The sequence below is a fragment of the Rhinatrema bivittatum genome, chromosome 3 (genome assembly GCF_901001135.1).
Source record: "Rhinatrema bivittatum chromosome 3, aRhiBiv1.1, whole genome shotgun sequence".
Taxonomy (NCBI): domain Eukaryota; kingdom Metazoa; phylum Chordata; class Amphibia; order Gymnophiona; family Rhinatrematidae; genus Rhinatrema; species Rhinatrema bivittatum.
Genome location: NC_042617.1, coordinates 265,413,162 through 265,431,128, shown reverse-complemented (window position 1 = coordinate 265,431,128; position 17,967 = coordinate 265,413,162). Strand labels below are relative to the sequence as shown.

Sequence of the window (17,967 nt, the reverse complement as noted above, 5' to 3'; positions counted from 1 at the left end):
GCACGTTCATGAAGATGGACACAGTTTGGTGAAGCTCCGATTCTCTTGGGGGCTATCCCTCTTGAAATATCCCCTGATAACAATGTAAATCCTTTAAAATACGGCCGGCGCCATTTTGCAACGAGTATTGCAAAATGGCGCCGGCCGTATGGCCATTTTGCAATACGGCAACACGATTCGAGTGCAGGAGGTCGTTCCCGGACCCCCGCTGGACTTTTGGCAAGTCTTGTGGGGGTCAGGAGGCCCCCCCAAGCTGGCCAAAAGTCCCTGGGGGTCCAGTGGGGGTCCGGGAGCGATCTCCTACGCTCGTGACGTCGGGGGACAGGAACCAAAATGGCGCCGGCGCTACCTTTGCCCTGTCATATGACAGGGCAAAGGTATCGCCGGCGCCATTCCTATCAACGCACCCGTGGCTCGAGTGTGGAACATCACACCGGGACCCCCCACTGGACCCCAGGTAATTTAAGACATTTTGGGGGGGTTCGGGAGGGTGGGGGATTTATTTTAAAGGGTCGGGGTGGGTTTTAGGATTGTTTTAGTGTGCCCGAGAGTGGAAGATCACACCAGGACCCCCCCACTGGACCCCAGGTAATTTAAGACATTTTGGGGGGTTCGGGAGGGTGGTAGATTTATTTTAAAGGGTTGGGGTGGGTGTTAGGGTTGTTTTAGTGTGCCGGTTTTCCCGCCCTCCCTCGATTTACGATATACACGATATTTAAAAAAACAAAACTGCGACGATCCGATTCCCTACCCCCCCCCCCCCCAGCCGAAATTGATCGTTAAGACGATCGATCACACGATTCACATCTCTACTATAGAGGATTGGGAATCCTCAGCGGCAAACTCTATTATGGCATTCAAATAAAATACTTGGAAGACAAGGTGACTGACCTTGAGGACCGATCCCGTCGGGCAATGTAAGAATAATGGGAGTGCCCGAAAAAAATGGAGAGCTTAAGGGCAAGGGAATTTACTGAGCAGCTCCTTCGCAATGTGCTCAAACCAGGGCTGAGGGATCCCTGAATTGAAGTTGATAGAGGACACAGGGTAGAGAGATACCAATGTGTTGGAAATAACTTTCCCCGAGCATTTACTGTTAAATTCCACTGGTACCAGACTGAGGTATGGGTGCTGAGCCGGGCTCAGGAAAGAGGCTCATTAACATATCGAAGCCATCTTATCGCTATATATCCCGATTTGAGTGTAGCTACCCAAAAGACGAGAGCAGAATATGCACAGATTAAAAAGTTATTGCTTGAGAAAAAATTGAAAGTTAGACTTTTATATTCAGATAAGCTGTCGATAATGGTGAATGGGACCTGGAAGGGATTTGGGATGACACACAAGGCCATAAGGTTTGTGGCTGCATATAGCAAAGATGGCACACATTCCCTGAAGTCAGAAGTTTCTAGTAAAACAAGTGGAAGGTGCAGCTCCGAGAAGGAAGATAGCGGGAGCTATACTGGGGAGAATGCTTGCCCCCGTGCCCAAGACCTGCATGATGAAGAATGGTGGGACTTACAACTGCAGGATGCTAATGAATGGCTGAGTTTGGCAATGCTTGAGGGCTCCCCGACAACAAAGAGGAGAGCAGCTTGGGAAACCAAGTCCCTGGAGCAGAGGCAAGAGATGATCCGGGCCAGGCCAGAAAAGCTGAATAATGGCAACAAGCATGGTCGAAATGGTCAGGAGAAGTAATCTTGGCTGCTAAAGAACTGATTACAGATGCAATTGCTTCTCTCTTCAGCTGATGATTGCCTGATATCCTTTTTTTAAAATTTAGTTTGAGCATATATCCTAATTATAAATAAGTACCTTTATTACATTAGTGAGATTGAAGAGGGGATGGTATTTGTTGTGGGAGCGCTAGGGAGCAATCCCGCTTTCGAGGAGAGTGGTGTGCCCTTGAACCACAACGCGACCACAGAGAGGAGCTCCGTAGAAGCTCCGAGGCAGGTGAGACGTATCCCAGCATAGGCGGACAGGCAGAAGACCAGGGACTCGGACCTCCGCCGAACCTGACACATCAGTAGAGACACAACAATGTAATGCTGGACTCTGGTGTAGCCCTCCGGCCACTCGATAGCCCTTTTGGACCTGCTGTATGGGAACGGTAAATGTTCCAGGATGGATAGAGGATGATGGCGTCGGCGGCTCCTGCCGCGAAGAGGATGCTGGAGGCGACTCTCCCTGCCACGCAAGGGTCCTGGCAAGAACAGCTCCACGCAGTGAGGGAGGCAGGCTTCAGGGCGGCCTCTGGGGCACATGGGAACGGTGTCTGCGGCCTCCTGGCTGTGGGATGGAAGAGAGACAGCGGCGGGCCTGCCATGGAGCACAGCAGCGATTCCAGGCCACGACAGCAGGAGGAGAACATCAGCGGCCTCTAGGCTGCATAGAGGCATGGCGGACGGCATCTGGGAGCTGGCTGGCAAAGGTGAAAGGCTGTTCGCGGCTAGGTCTGCGAGCAGAATCATAACAGTATTTATACTGTCAAATAAAGGTAAAGGGAACAAAAGGGGTGTTCCTGGGGGGATTGGCAGTAGGGGATAGATGGATGTGAAGGGCTCCTATGGGGGAGGCGGATAGGATGAAATAAGAGGGAGGAAGGGAGGAATTATCTTCATTGGCTTTCTCCTTGCACTTGCAATATGTGGCTGGTCTGTCAGGTGCACCATCTTTGGGCAGGTGATATGAGGCCTCCTAGAAGTGAAGAGCATAATCCAAAATCGATGGCACTCAACTCTCTTGCAAAAGGGGTGAGCGGGACTGGCTGTAAAATGTGAACAGGAGATGGTGATTGGTGTGGCACAATGATGCTGAGGAAGAAGCAAGGGGAAGGAGGGGAGGGGTAGGAATAGGAGGAAGGGGTGTTTAGGGAGGGTATGAGCAGTCAGTTTGTATCCTTACAGTGCGCGAGCAGTCGGGATTTGCGTGTGTTACCTGTAGGGATGGGGGGGGAGGGCTTGAACAGAGTTGGTCTGAGGGATGAGGCCAGGGATGGAGTGGGGTAAAGATGCTCCTCATACCCACAAGAGACTACAGTTCAGGAGGGGAGGGAAATATATTGGGGCAGGGGCGGAGGGGACAGTTACTAGGAGATTCAAGCAGAGATATTTATAGGAAAACACAGCGTATTCGGATTAGTAATCCATATTTTGGCCTAATTATTGGATGCTCAATATGATCTTCATGTCAAGTTCTGAGGTTAACTTAGTTTCCTTTAATGTTCGAGGAATTAGCACATCTGTTAAGAGAAAGCATATAGTAGATTACTTAAAAAAGAGACATGTAAAGTTGATTTTGTTGCAGGAGATCCACCTGAGTGATACGGAACATGCTAAACTGCAACGTGAGTGGGTGGGACTGGTTTATTATTTATTTATACTGACATTCGATCTGAGATATCACACCGGTTTACATTCAGGTACTGTAGGTATTTCCCTATCCCCAGAGGGTTTACAATCTAAGTATGCCATATACTTCAAAGAACAGAGAGGTATGTATTTTTGGTTCATAAAAGTCTGTCATTTCAGGTATCCAAACAACTTGCGGATACTAAAGGCCGATATCCAGTCCTGAAATGTATGTTGAATGGGAAGAAATTCTCATTAGCCTGTGTATATGGGCCAAATGGGCTTATTATAAAGAATTAGGGGAAGTGCTTGAAAATTTTTCTCAATTGCCTTTTATATTAGAGGGGGGATTGGATAAGTGTTTAGATCCTATGAAACATAGATCCTCGGGTGGGGGATGAGCTTGGAATTAAGCGGCCAGGCTCCATCTTATGACCACTAAACTGGGTCTATTAGATGTCTGGAGAGTCCAATATCCCACCGTTAGAGATTTTACATGCTACCCATAGAGTCATTAGACATATAGTTGTATTGACTTTTTTCTTTGTGCAACTGGCCTATCACAGTTTGTAGGTCCCATGGATATTCTAACCAATCAGATTTCAGATCACAATCCAATTCTTATGCTGCTGATATTTAGTCAAGGCTGCCAAACTGGGAAATCTTGGAGATTTAACTAGTCATTAATGGGGAATGAAAGATTCTGTGAAATGATAGGGGAGGCGATAAAAGAATATAGGGAGATCCATATAGGGGCAGAGCAGAACCTGGTCATAATATATGAAGTGCTCAAGTCAGTAGGGGTGTGCCATCGTTTGCAACGTATTGCCAATCCGCAACGTATAGGGCCATATTCGTTGTATTCGTGGGGAAGCGAAACCTATCGCGATTCCCACGAATACAACAAATCTTCACCGAATTATTTGGCCGTCTAAAGGAGAGAATTTAAACAAAACCCCCACCCTCCTGACCCCCCCAAGACTTGCCAAAACTCCCTGGTGGTCCAGCGGGTGGTCCGGGAGCCATCTACTGCACTCACGCCGTCGGCTGCCGGTATTCAAAATGGCGCCGATAGCCCCTGTGACATAGTAAGGGCAAAGGCTATCGGCACCATTTTGATTACTGGCTGCTGACGGCCCGAGTGCAGGAGATCACTCCTGGACACCTGCTGGAGTGCCAGGGACTTTTGGCAAGTCTTGGGGGACCCTCCTGACCCCCTCAGAGTGAGTACCTGAGCTCATGGTCTATCTCTGCCTTGCTCACCTCTGCTATTGTAGATTCTCAGCCTACCCCGCATCGCGGACCACTGATGGATCTATCCTCTCTGGCACATCATCTGTACCCGGGTTCTCGGCCTACCCCGCTCTGCGGACCACTACCGGACCCATCATTCACTTAAGACCTGGTGAGACTCTATATCTTTGCTGCAGAGTACAGACTGGATTACGCTATCAGAGACTCTTCTCCTCTGGCTGGGTTCACAGCCCATTCCCCGGGCCACCAACTACATTGCTGTGTAATAAATTCTATCAGTCCGCTGTATGTATTACTGCTGGGAACCAGCCTATCACTACAAGTCCCCACAGAGCAGAGCCCTGTGGGAGGAGTCATCTCTTGTAGTGACCAGGGGTCCACAATTCAATGTCTCAAATACAACAGCAAGCTGTTCACAGAGAATATATATCTGTTGTAGAAGGCAAAGGATGAACTTCAACAGGTGCAAGCTGTGGGAATAGAAAGGTCATTACAGCTCTCGCGACAAAAATTCTACGAAGAGAGGAATAAGACTGGAGCACTGCTGGCTAGATTGTTAAGGAAAAGAAAGGTCCAGATCTTGATCCCTAGCATTAGGAAAAAAAATGGTTGGGGCTGTACATAACAATAAAGAGATCAATGATATATTTAAACACTACTTTGAAGAATTATACAAAGTTCAGAAAACAGTCCAAATATTAGATGTAATATCATACTTGCAGGAGACCGAGATGCCACAGGTGTTGGAAAGACAAGTGGTTTGCCTAGTAGCTCCTATTATAGCACAAGAGACTTGTATGGCAATTATGGGTCTTCCATCGGGTAAAAGTCCAGGACCAGATGGATATCATGTAGATTTCTATAAACTGTTTTCCAGTGACTTGAAACCTTTTCTGAGGTCCAAATTTCAATATCTACAGGAGTTCCCAGAGATGGAGCATAATATGACAGATGCGACAATTGTGGTATTATACAAGCCGGGTAGAGGCAGCCAGACCAATCTCCCTTATTAATACCGATATAAAAATTTCAGCCAAAGTTCTTCAACTGAGACTGGAGACAATTATGCCATACCTGATAGGGGTAGACTAAACAGGATTTATTAAGGGTCGTTCCTCGACTGTTAATACGAGAAGACTGATGGATATCATAGCCTGGGCTCGACAAGACAAGAGGAAAGGGCTGGTGGTGGCCCATGATGTGAAAACGGCATTTGACAGGCTTAGCTGGCCTTTTCTGTTTCAAGAGCTCCATAAGGTTAGACTCCCTGAGGAATTTCAGTTCTGGGTTAGGGCTCTATATTTGCACTCCAGAGCACGTGTATTGACTAATGCCAAGTATTCAGGCCCTTTTCCAGTGCTATGAGGCACTAGACATGGGTGTCCCTTATCCCCATTGCTGTTCAATTTAGCCAATGAGGTTTTAGCAGCAAGAATAAAAGCATCTGTGGATGTTAAAGAATTTAAGGTGGGGGTGGTGGTGGGGTGTCAAGAACATCGTATCTCTTTATATGCAGATGATGTTCTTCTTAGAGTGTCAGAGACCCTTGACAACTATAGTAAGGTTTCTGATTATAAGATTAATTATACAAAATCAGAGGTACTTCCCATTGGCCCTATGACAGTAGATGGGATCCCTTCATGTTTTTCAAATTGTAAGGTGGCTAGAGAGGGGATTAAATACCTTGGGATATGGGTGGCAAAATATTCTGCAGATTTGTACAAACATAATTATGCAATAGTAGTTGATTGCCTACAGAAAGATTTACAGGAGTAGGATGACAAGATCCTGTCATGGTTGGGCAGAATAAATTAATTGAAGGTGAATGTACTTCCCAGACTAATATATCGGTTTCAGCATGTTCCGTGCTACCTGCCAGATGGGTTTTTCACATCATTGCAGGGGACATTAGGGAAGTTTACATGGCATAATTTAAAAAAGTGTGCATTAAGTTCAGGACACTGTGGAGGCCAAAAGTTGCTGAGAGAATGTCCCTCCCCTGCTTGCAAGGTTACTAATGGGCTGCAGGGCTGACAGATGCATTGCCTTGGTTTCATAGGGACCGGGATATGCCCTGGTACCTGTTAGAAGTAGGATTGGCAGGGGGTCAAGATCTGCCGATGTTACTGCTGCAGCCTGAATTATCATATGCTAGAAGTACGATAAGTAGTGCAAGTCCGAGCATACTGCATACCATGAAGATTTGGAAAATGGCAAATAGATCTGATTTTAATCACACCAGCTGTCAGGAATTATGCCTATTAGGAGAAATCCAAAATTACTGTGCACTATGGGGTGGATTTTAAAAGGAGTGCGCGGTTCTCAACGTGCACACATGGACATGCTGATTTTATAACATGTGCGAGTTCCCTCCAAGTCTGCTCCAATTAAGGAGCGGAATGGGAGGGAACTTCTCTACCCCCCTACCAAAACTTTCTCCCTCTTCCCTTCTCCTCCCCAGCCCCTAAACCTAACCTACATTTCTGAAAAATCTTTATTGCTTACTGCTCCTCTGCGCGCCAGCTAATGGCCGCTGTCTCAGCTGGCCTCCTTCTCACCCCGCTCCATCCTGTCCAGACCATGCCCCCCCAACCCACCCGTTTCAGGGCCTGGCACGTGCGCATACCAGGGTTTTCATGCGTGGCCGAGCCTGTTATAAAAGGCGTGCTGCGTGCACAAGGCCCGGCCACGCACGTAAACCCCATTTCTTACACGCTTAAGCCTTTGAAAATCCTGCTACATTTTACATAGGAGGGATACCACATGGTGGAAAGAGTGTTTAAAATTTTTAGGTCAACTATGGGAGGATGAAGATGTTCAAATAAGATCCTTTTTGGACCTTGAAGATTATGGGATTCTGAGGGAGACTGAGCATTTCTATCAAAGATTGAGGGTAGAGCTGGGGATTTATGAGAGAAGGGGATGGGTAAAACAAGTACTTAACCCAGTAGAGCAAGTGACTGCCCGAGAAGACATGCCAAGGAAGAGAATCAAAAAGTTTTATAAAGCAGTGTTGGAGTGGCAAATGACTAAAGATCCCCTGCTTAGCTTGGAAGGGCTATGGAACAGGGATCTCATTCTAGAATTGAATGCAACTCATTGAAATAAGATATGGAAAAGGGCGCACAAAATCTCCTTGTGCAGTAAGAGAGTAGAAGTAATGGTGAAGCTTATTCACAGGACATATAGATTTCTGGTATATTACTCCAAATTCTCAGCAGGGGTATCTAATCTGTGTTTGGAGAGGGTGCAGGCAAGAGTGTATGTACCTACATGTATGGTGGAAATGCCCCTTAGTAGAGATTTTCTGAAAATAGGTGGGAAAAGAGATGAAGGCCATTTTGGGAGAAAAGTCAGATTAGAACATTCCCTCTTTTTGTTGGGTAGGTGGTACGATCATAATCTAGGCAAAGAAAAATGTCAACTTGCAGACCACCTAATTCATGCAGGTCGATTCACGATTGCAATGCTCTGGAAAGCAGCTTCTACAATAGCATGCTGATGCCATCAGATGCATGAGATAGTCTTGGTTGAAAAACTTGTGTACATGCTACATAGACAATGGTCTTTGTATGATAAAATGTGGGTGCCCTTCTTGGCTTATTGGGCGGCTCAGAAGTGACAGAAGGCAGCCACACTTTCAGGGATTGCTTTACGTGTATTCTAATGGAAGTGCGAAGGAATATGAAATTAGGAAGGTGAACACGTTTTCTTATGTCTGTATGTAAACCTCCAAGTCATAATACCAAATGTCATATATGGGGGTCACTATTTTCTTATGTATTTGACATTGTACTTGCTGTGGTTGTTAACGTTTTAGGAATGTTTTTTTCTTTATAAAATGAAAAAAAAAAGGTTTCAATCAGTCAATAAATAAATAAATAAATGTGCATTTCTTTGTACAATGCAAGCAAAAGGACAAGATACCCACAGACCTGCAAGCTTCCTGGACATTTTCCCAATTCATATTGTGCTGCATGTTGCATTAGAGAATTGGAGCCACAAATTCCACTCAAGTTTTGAACTCTAGAGTCCACATTTCCCATTCATGAGGCTTTTTTAGTCAACTTTGCTATGGTCAACAGTTTAGCAGACAGAGCCCAATTTTATAACATAGCCCACAAGACTGAAGTCCAAGTCTGCTTTAAAAAACAGCAGGTGCATGGGAACCCTTACGTGGCATACATGTGTATTTTACACCTGCATGGGAGCTGCTGTGAATGTTCACACATGCGGTTACATGCATTTACTTTGGATTTGTGAAAGTATGTGAGTAAATGGCTTCCCCACTCTAACTCTGCCTCAGGATCTCCTCTTTCAAGTGCACATTAAGGTATGCATAACATTGCTTCTGTGCATACTTGTATCCGTACTAATCCTGGAATAATTTGCAAAAGGCTTATTTATATATATGTGTGAAAAATAGCATTTTACATGAGTATATACTTTGGAAAATTCAGTCCTCAGTTTATAAATCAAGTTACACTACACACAGGCTAGATTAGAATAGGGGATAAAATAGAATTACACTCACCTCCAAAGCTGTCATGTTTTTCTGATTGACTGCAGACAGGCGGTTGGCTTCTTTTATTTTATTTAAGGCTTCTTTCAATAGGTCTTGGGCACTGTCCAGTTTGTTCTTATGATCTTCCAGTTTTCCCCTCACGTCATTCTTAAGTTTCTCATTTTTTACACTGGGTTCTCCAAATAGCTTTCCCACTTTTTGAAGAAGGGCTTCTGCAGCTCTACAGTCACAAAAGACAGCACCAATTAGCTTCTTGGTATGAGATCAGTCATATGGCACCATTGTTAACTGCTTCAAGGGCGCAGATTATAAACGCAAACTTATTGGGCTGGATTTTCAAAAGGTTTCGCTTGTAAATCCGGAGGATTTACGCGTGTAACCGCCCTTACGCGCGCTGGGCCTATTTTAAAAAGGCCCGGCAACACGCATAAAGCCCCGGAACGCATGTAAGTCCTGGGTCTTTACTAAAGGGGCGGTCCGGGGGTGGGGTGGTCTGGGATGGGGGTGGGACAAAAGAACTCCAGGATCACGTGCCGGCAGGCTGCCGGTGAGCGCAACTTGCGCCTGTCCGGAGGCAGGCGCAAAAGGTAAAATAAAACTTTTTGGGGGGGTTAGAGTAGGGCTAGGGGGGAGAAAGGTTAAGGGAAGGGGTGGGAAGGTCAGGCTAGGGGGAAGGGAATGGGGGAAGGCAGCGCGGCTTGGCGCGCGCAAGGGGGTGCACGTTCCAGGATTTTATAACATGCGTGCGCTGGGTAGCACGCGCACATGTACGTCCGCGTGCAACCTTTTAAAATCTACCCCATTGAGTGTAAAAAGGGAAAGCAATCACCCAGAGCAAAGTGTACCCTTGAATGGAAGTCATCAATCAATCAATCACAATTCAATGTGTTTCTCTTCTAAATTCAAACATTTAGTGTTACATGTTCACAAGGTCAGTGGGGAAATACATAGGTGGAATGCCTGAATCGATATAAGTAGGTTGTAACGTTCTGGCCAGCCACAGAAGGCCCCGTACTGCCCGCACCTACTCCAAGCGATGCCGAGTCCAGCTGGATACTGCAGGGATCTCTTCGTGGCACAAATGCTACCTGCGCACACTGGACTATTCGTGCCACGCCTCGACCTAAGCACGTGCGCGCTCACTCTGCATTTCTACGCCCTGCAGTGGGAAGTCCTGTTAAAGCTCTTCTGATATCATCAGTGCGGCTGGAAATTTAAACCCCAGCAGCATTGCAGCCCAGCACCTCAGCAACAGGTCCTTCAGTACGTATTGCTACCTCTCTGTGCTTTGTTGTCCTGTCTTGCCCTACTGTCCTGCCTTGCCTTGCTACCCTGCCATGCCTCCTTGCCTTGTTCCTGCCTTTTTATTACCTTGTATTGCCTTTCTGTTGCCTTGTCCTGTCCGCCCTGCCTTGCTTAGACTTCAGTGTCTTGCCTTGCTTTGTCTTGCTGTCTTTGCCTGATTCCTGGTTTTGAACTCTTCTACAGATACTGACTACTCTCTTGCCTGTCGCCTGGTTCTAACCTCTGCAACAGACTCTGACTATAGCTCTGGACATCTGCCTGCCACAACCTTGACCTGGATACTTTTTCTCACTGCCTGACTAACCTTGGCTTGGACCTGGCCCCTGCCTACTCGCTGCCAGCCCTGACCACTGCTTGTATCCTGACTTTATCTAACTGCTCCTTACAGACCCTCACCTAAGCCTTTCTAGCCCCTGGAACCCAAGGGCTCAACCTGTGGGGAATGGGGCTGGTATAGGTGAAGTGCTAGCTTCAGTCCCAGTAAAGGCATATCCACCAGCTGCTGGCGTGGACCTAGTAGGTTGACCTGTTAGGCTCTGTCAACCAAGCCACAGCCCAAGGGCTCACATCCATGACATGGATTTTCAGCTGGTTAAAAGAACATTTGTACTGTCACGAAATGCATACTTTTAGCCTTAGTGAAAAGAGGCAGTCCTGGGTGTCTAACTTGGTTGGGGGAGAAATACTACATGTGTTTATCAATGGGGGAAATATTCATATATGTTCACATAATTGCAAAGTCCGTGGGTATTTGTTCAAGAGAAACAAATAGGAAATTTTGGGTTGTTTCAAAATGTAAAGATTTGAATTCCGACAAAATGTTGTCGGAATTTTTAATTTCCTTTTGAAAATCGGGGAAAAAAAAGTCACCCTTTGGGCCTAGTGAAGCTGGGGCTTTGCATAGGGAATAGGTCGAGATCCAAAGCAATGGCCAGTGCTTCAGCCTAGGCCTAAAACCGGGACCTTGGCCCGAGGCCTAGGCCCAGGAAATTTGCTGACCCACATTTACCTTATCTGTTGGGGATCCAACACTGCTTCCAGGCCAGGTCCCAATGCTTGGTGCATGACCCATGCTCAGGCCCAACACTAGGGCCCGGTCCAGAGGCCAGGTCCCAATGCTGGGGCCAGTCTCGAAGGCCTAGATCTGAAGCCTGGGCCTTGGTCCAAGCTCAGGCCCAATGCCGGGACCTGGCCCGGAGGCTGGGTCCCCAACACTTGGGCCTAGGCATAGTCCAGGGCCTGGTCCTAGGCCCAGTGTTAGGGCCTGATCTGAAGGCTGAGTCCTGATGCCTGGGCCTCATCCTAAGCCAGGGCTCGGACCTAGGCCCAAGGCCCAGAGTTCCTGACCCGGCCTCTTCAAATGGCCCTGGCGGAGGGACCTGGCCTCCAGACCAGGATCCAGGATGAGGACTTTGCCAGGGCCCTGGCCTAGGCTGAAGCCCAGGCATCACCACCAGGTCTCTGAACCAGGCCCCGGGCAGTGGGCCAGGACCCAGGATTTGGCCTAGGCGCAAACCCCGGTTTCAGTACCAGGCCTTCAAGCCTGGGCCTTTCACAGGACCTAGGATGAGGTCGTGGCAACATACCATGGCCTAGGCCTTCAGAAGGTCATGGCTTCGGCCTCATCGTTGGATTCCTCCAAGACTAGGTATGTGAGGGCTGGGGAGGATCCTGCTCCTGGCATTCTTTCGGATAGGAGGGATGGGTGGTAGGGACAGGAGGCCTCAGGAGACCCTGTTTCTTTTTTTTTCCGTTTTTGTTTTCATTTTATTTATTTATTTATTTATTTGCAATCTTTTCAATACCGTTATTAAGTTATTTACCATCATAACAGTTTACAATAAGGCACAAACGTAAGAAATCGTTACTTTACAGAAGTGCCTATAGGTAACCGGTAACATATAATTCACATAAAGGCTATTTGATTTATGTCATATATTGTACTTTTGATACATGTCTCATGTTGGAATACATGTGAATCATTCTAGCACTTTCAAGTGTTATCTACGTTTACTAGTGAGAGTAAAATAATTGCCAGGTGAATACTTGGAGTTGATGTGCTGAGTGCTGATTTATTCCATGCCCACTCTTCCTTACTTTCTCCGTTCTCTTTATAAAAAGCCTTTTGAAGAGCCAGGTATTTAGATTTATTTTGAACAGTTTGAAATTTCTCTGTAGTCTTATTTCAAGAGGCATTGTATTCCATCCATAGGATGGGTCCAGCCAGTGATAATGCTCGTTCCCTGACCTGGGTTAGTCATCCTGTTTTAACCGATGGGACGGTTAAGAAAGCTTTATTTGCTGATCTTAGATTTCTATGTGGTACATGTACACGAAGTGCGGTGTTTAGCCATTCTGCTTTTTCATCATGAATCACTTTATGAATTGTGCAAAGTGCTTTAAATTGAATTCTTTGTTCTATAGGTATCCAGTGTAGTTCTGCTAGTGTATCAGTAATGTGATCTCTTTTCCTTTTTTCTGTGAGAATTCTTGCTGCAGAGTTTTGTAATATTTGCAGTGGTCTTATCGTCACATAAGGTAACCCTAGAAGCAGTGTGTTGCACTAGTCAGTGCTTGCAAATATTAGTGCTTGTAACTGTGTGAAAATTTGATAGTGTCAGTGATGGTTTTAGCTTCCTTAGTACCATTAGTTTAGCATATCCTTCTCTAACTTTCAGTGATATGTGCTGTTTAAGATTCAGTTCTGTGTCTATTATTATGCCAAGGTTAGGTACCTTTTTGGCTAATTCAACTTTTTGATCATTTTTGAGTATTATTGGTGTTTGAATTATATTTATATTTTTTCTGTGTAGGAATTCAGTTTTATCAATGTTTATCACTAGTTCCATTTTATTTAATAGCTATTTAATTATGTCATGAAATAAACAGAAAATGAAACAATTTGTAGTTCTGTATACTAGTATATGGACTTTCTAACAAGTCTCTAAAGCAAAGTACATGTATACTTTGTCCCGTATATAAATTTGGATTTTGATGTTGGCAAAGCAGAAGTGATTGGGCATTGCCCTTGCCCGGGGATTCCTCTGGCTGCCCTTGGGTAAACAGAGGATTTGGGGGAAGTGGAACCTCAAGGAGGCTGGGAGAAGAAAGTTCTTTGGTATTTGGGTGGGGGCAGGGCTTGGAGAAATAGGGCTACCAGGCCAGCCTCTGTTGGGTACTTCCTTTTTGGTGGGGAATTTTGTGCCAAGACAAGAAGGGTGTAGTTTCACATGGAGCTAGCTGCCCTTTATAAATCACAGCCTGGCTGGACAGAGAATATTGTTCCCTCAACACTGGATTTATTAAAGGCTTAATGGTCTTAATGTTCACAGGGGAGAGTAGCATTAAAGTGTATTAAAAATGTGCATAAAATAGGACCCTGTGTTTAGTTTAAAAAGACACAATTTTTTCTTGTACAATGCAAACTTTTAGCTCAAAAATTGTAAGATGCAAATAAATAAATAAATAAATAATAAGATGCAAAGAATTTTCAATAAAGGACAATCTTTGAAAAAATAAAGATCTGCCAGGTACTTCCAAGTGACCCAGATTGGCCACTGAGATAGAATGCTGTTCTCGATGGACCACTGGTCTGAGCCAGTATGATGCTTCTTGTGTTCTTCTGCAAATTTATTTACAAATAAAACAAGGACATAACATTTGAATGTAATAAGGGTTTTAACAGAGATAAGGGCAGGGACTAGAAATAGTTTGGCAGTTTACTTTAAAAGACAGGATCATTCTTATGGGGAAATGAAAATTAAACATATCAGGGACTTCTATGGATTAATTTGTTAGTTAAAAGCAGGGTGGACATTTATGTAAGCTTTCAATTAAGTTATTTAACTTCTATTTACCTTCATTATGATTTAGAAGCGCACCACTCCTTTCTGACTTGGGGTTTATGAGACCCTATGCAAGCATCAGACTGTACATACATGAACATTATGAGCATGATATGAACAACTAAAGCATGGAATCAGGAAAGGAGATTTTTAAAATATTTCTTGGTTATAATTGGTTTCTGTTATAATAAATGAATCACATCTTGCATTCCCAAAAAATATAAAACCAAAAGACATCAAATATATTCGGTCAGAGAAAACATCAATGGAGTCAAAAGACAAGCAAGTTATGTTGAAGACTCTAGTTGATTTGCTGCTTGAAAACACTGATTCCCTGATGAGGTTTAATAGCTGAAATATTGTCTTGGAGAGTAAGGAGCCACCAAGGCTGATCATTGATAGTTTTCCTTTTAACTTGTTCAGGACTGAAGAGTTTATTCATACCTAATGAATATAGCATGACATATGAGGTAGACCTATCCATGGCAAAGAGGAAAATGTCATCCATGACAATGAGTGTATCTTGGGTATCAAGATGGCACTATTGACATTTGCTCTTTGATTATAATTAAGTATTAGGGAAGAGATACAGAAGTGAAAGACTGTTTCTGGAAAAAAAAAAAAGAGATAATTTTCAAAGGAAAATGTAAATGTAACATACTATTGTATCAATTTTCAAAAGCTTATTTACCCTGGTTAAGTGCAGTTAATGCACATAAAACTTATCGATAATTCAATAACATGCATTGTAGCATGTTATATACTATACTAATATATACTAGTGAATCATCAATAGCTTTTACCTGCGTTAAATGCTACGGTAGTATGTTACATTTATATTTTCTTTTGAAAATTGCCCTGCTTAGTTTATAACCTCCAGTAGACTGCCCTACCATTCCTCAGACTCCAGCCTGATCTGCCTGGGGACTGAGACAAGAATGTTTTGATTATTCAAACTCACTTCAGTTCATCCTGGGCTATATTCTCTTGTCTGTCCAGTTTCTTTCTCCTCAGCTCTATCATCATCCTGTCAACATCCCTCTGCAGTTCCTGAAGGCTTTTTTCTAGAGCTCCGTCTTGGATTCCCAAAGTTTCATTCAGCTTCTTGGCTTTTTCGTTTATGGCTACATGGAGAGAAAAGCAAAAAAAAAAAAAAAGCGTATTGGACAAAAAATGACACACAGGCACTCAGTATTTGCACCTGAACACCAGAACCTAAGGAGAGACAGCCTGTAATGGGCTGTGAAATATAAAGGGCGGTTCACCCAATGATCGGTAGCAAATGAGGAAAAGTGATGTGCACTTTCAGATCTCCTATTGTATTTCATTTCTAGGCATCGTAATAAAGGGTGAGAAGAGTATCTAAAAGCAGTAGTAGGGAGAAGAAAGGAAACAGCTTTATGCCAAGGCCCAAAGTTATCAAACAAGATAATATGAGATTTCAGACATCAAGCATGATACGAGGAGAGTGAATTTGAAAAGGAAAACATGTATGTATAAATTAATTTTTAGAGATCAGTCAAATGAATGCACTATGGCAATCCAAGTCAGATCTGTAAAAGGGAGTGCATGTGAAGTGAATCTCATGACAGTCTAGTCTTAAGCTTGTATTTGTCCACTTTATAAAACGATGCCGGTCTGGCCAGAATCTTGAGGAATTGGTTTTTTCCCACCTCTTATTATGCCAGTACTAGGATGGAGTCAGCCATAACATCTCCTCTCTTTTTATGTCAAGAGAAGCAAACTGGCTAAGGAAGTTAAGGGAAGCGTTTTAATAGCTCCAGCACGTAGTCTGTGGAAAAACATGGTCAAGAAATTTGGAGGAAATCCAGAAGTCTCACCCTTTTTGTCCATGCAGGGCAACAAAGATTTCCCGGCAGGAGAACAGGTTAAGACTTTTCTTGGACCAAATTGGGGATTACACAGATACGAGCGGGCTGTGTCAGAGTGGTGAGGATGGGAGCTGACGCTGGGATTCCCAACAGTATTGCCATTCATTCTGTCAGCAGACACCTTATTGAAATGTTTTCAAAAGGATAAGAGGACTTACAAGAAATGTATACCTGAGAGAGAATTTTTAAAATTCTTGCATAGGGCTTACATTACTCCTATTAGGGCTTACAAGGCCCAACTAATAGTCACAGACACCTGTCAAAAATGTATGACAGTTCCGGGATCATTTCTACATGTATTTTGGGATTTCCCTGTGATAAAATATATATAGAAATGTAGAAGTGATGGCAGAAAAGGACCTAATGGGCCATCCAGTCTGTCCAGCAAGCTCCAATAGTTAATTTCCCATACTTATCAGTTACTCAGACCACCAAGGTTCTCTCAACCTAGCTTGATGGACTCTCTACCTGGGTAATATCAAGCTAGGTTGAGAGAAAATTGCACAAATCTCATCTTTGGGTGAGTTTCCTCACTCCGAAGGTCATCAAATCTTCACAAGAGAGCACTGTTCTGTTCGTATGTCTCACTTTGAATGTCAAGTGGCCTCTAACCCCCTACACTAATACCTAACCTCACCCGAGTTACTAGGTGGGCCTCCCATAGAGATATAAATACCTATCTAGTGTGAGGGCATTATGGCTAGTCTCTGTCTCTGTCTCTCTCTCTCCCTCTCCCTTTCCACCAGCAGGGGCCACTGGAAGCCACCAGCTGCCCCCTGGAGGAGGGCAGAGAGGACTGTAAGAAAAAGTAAGTTACTTTATTTACAATATTTTAATAGCATGTCGAGTCGCTTTTCACCCTGCACCTTGCTTCGCGAGGAGGGGAGAGAGGACTGGGGGCTGCCTCGGAGAGCGGGGGCTGGGGGAAGGTTTGCCGCCTACCCTTACCTCTAACGCGGCTAAACTGCAGGTTAAAAAGGGCGATAGTCGGGGCGCACATTACTGAATGGGAGGGAATAGCTAATCCGATAGTTTACATCTCATATACATGCCGCGGGCGGAAAGGGTTACCGGTTGATTTAAAGAAGCGGTAAGGATGGGTTAAAAGGGATAGTGAATCGCGGGTTGGACTTACGTGGCCAAATTGTGAGTAAACAGCGGGTTAGAAACGGGGGTAACTGTGGCCGCACTTTACTGTATTGGCCCTTGGTTTGGCCTTCGTTATCGGCCTGCCACGGGAAATTTTGTTTTCCCATGGTTTGGGCCGATTTTCTTTTCGGCTGCCCCAAAACGAAAATCCCAAACCCACCTCAACCCTTCAAATTTTATTAATTAAAACCACCCACCCTCCCGACCCCATCAAAACTTGCCGAAAGTCCCTGGTGGTCCAGCGGGGGTCCCAGGAGCAATCTCCCACTCTTGGGCCATCAGCTGCCAGTAATCAAAATGGCGCCAATGGCCCATTGCCCTTACCATGTGACAGGGGCTATCAGCGCCATTGGCTGGCCTCTGTCACATGCTAGGAGCAATGGACAGCTGGTGCCATCTTAAAAAATGGAGCGGGCCATCCATTGCTCCTACCAAGTGACAAGGGCTGACCAATGGTACCGGTAGCCCCTGTCACATGGTAAGGGCAAAGAGCCACTGGCGTCATTTTGATTAGTGGCAGCCGAAGGCCCGAGAGGGGGAGATCGCTCCTGGGACCCCGCTGGACCACCAGGGACTTTCGGCAAGTCTTAGGGGGGGGTCAGGAGGGGGGGTTGCAATTAATTAAATTTGAAGGGTTGGGGTGG

The 17,967-nt window shown here is 45.0% G+C and overlaps 1 protein-coding gene across 1 annotated transcript in view; it reads right to left on the bottom strand.

Annotated features, from left to right (window-relative positions):
• Window positions 1–17,967, bottom strand: part of LAMA2 (laminin subunit alpha 2) — a 1,492,466-nt gene that overhangs the window by 286,080 nt on the left and 1,188,419 nt on the right. Inside the window, 2 exon segments of the mRNA XM_029596813.1 lie at window positions 9,142–9,352; window positions 15,244–15,406. Of these exon segments, the coding sequence (XP_029452673.1) occupies window positions 9,142–9,352; window positions 15,244–15,406 (374 nt within the window).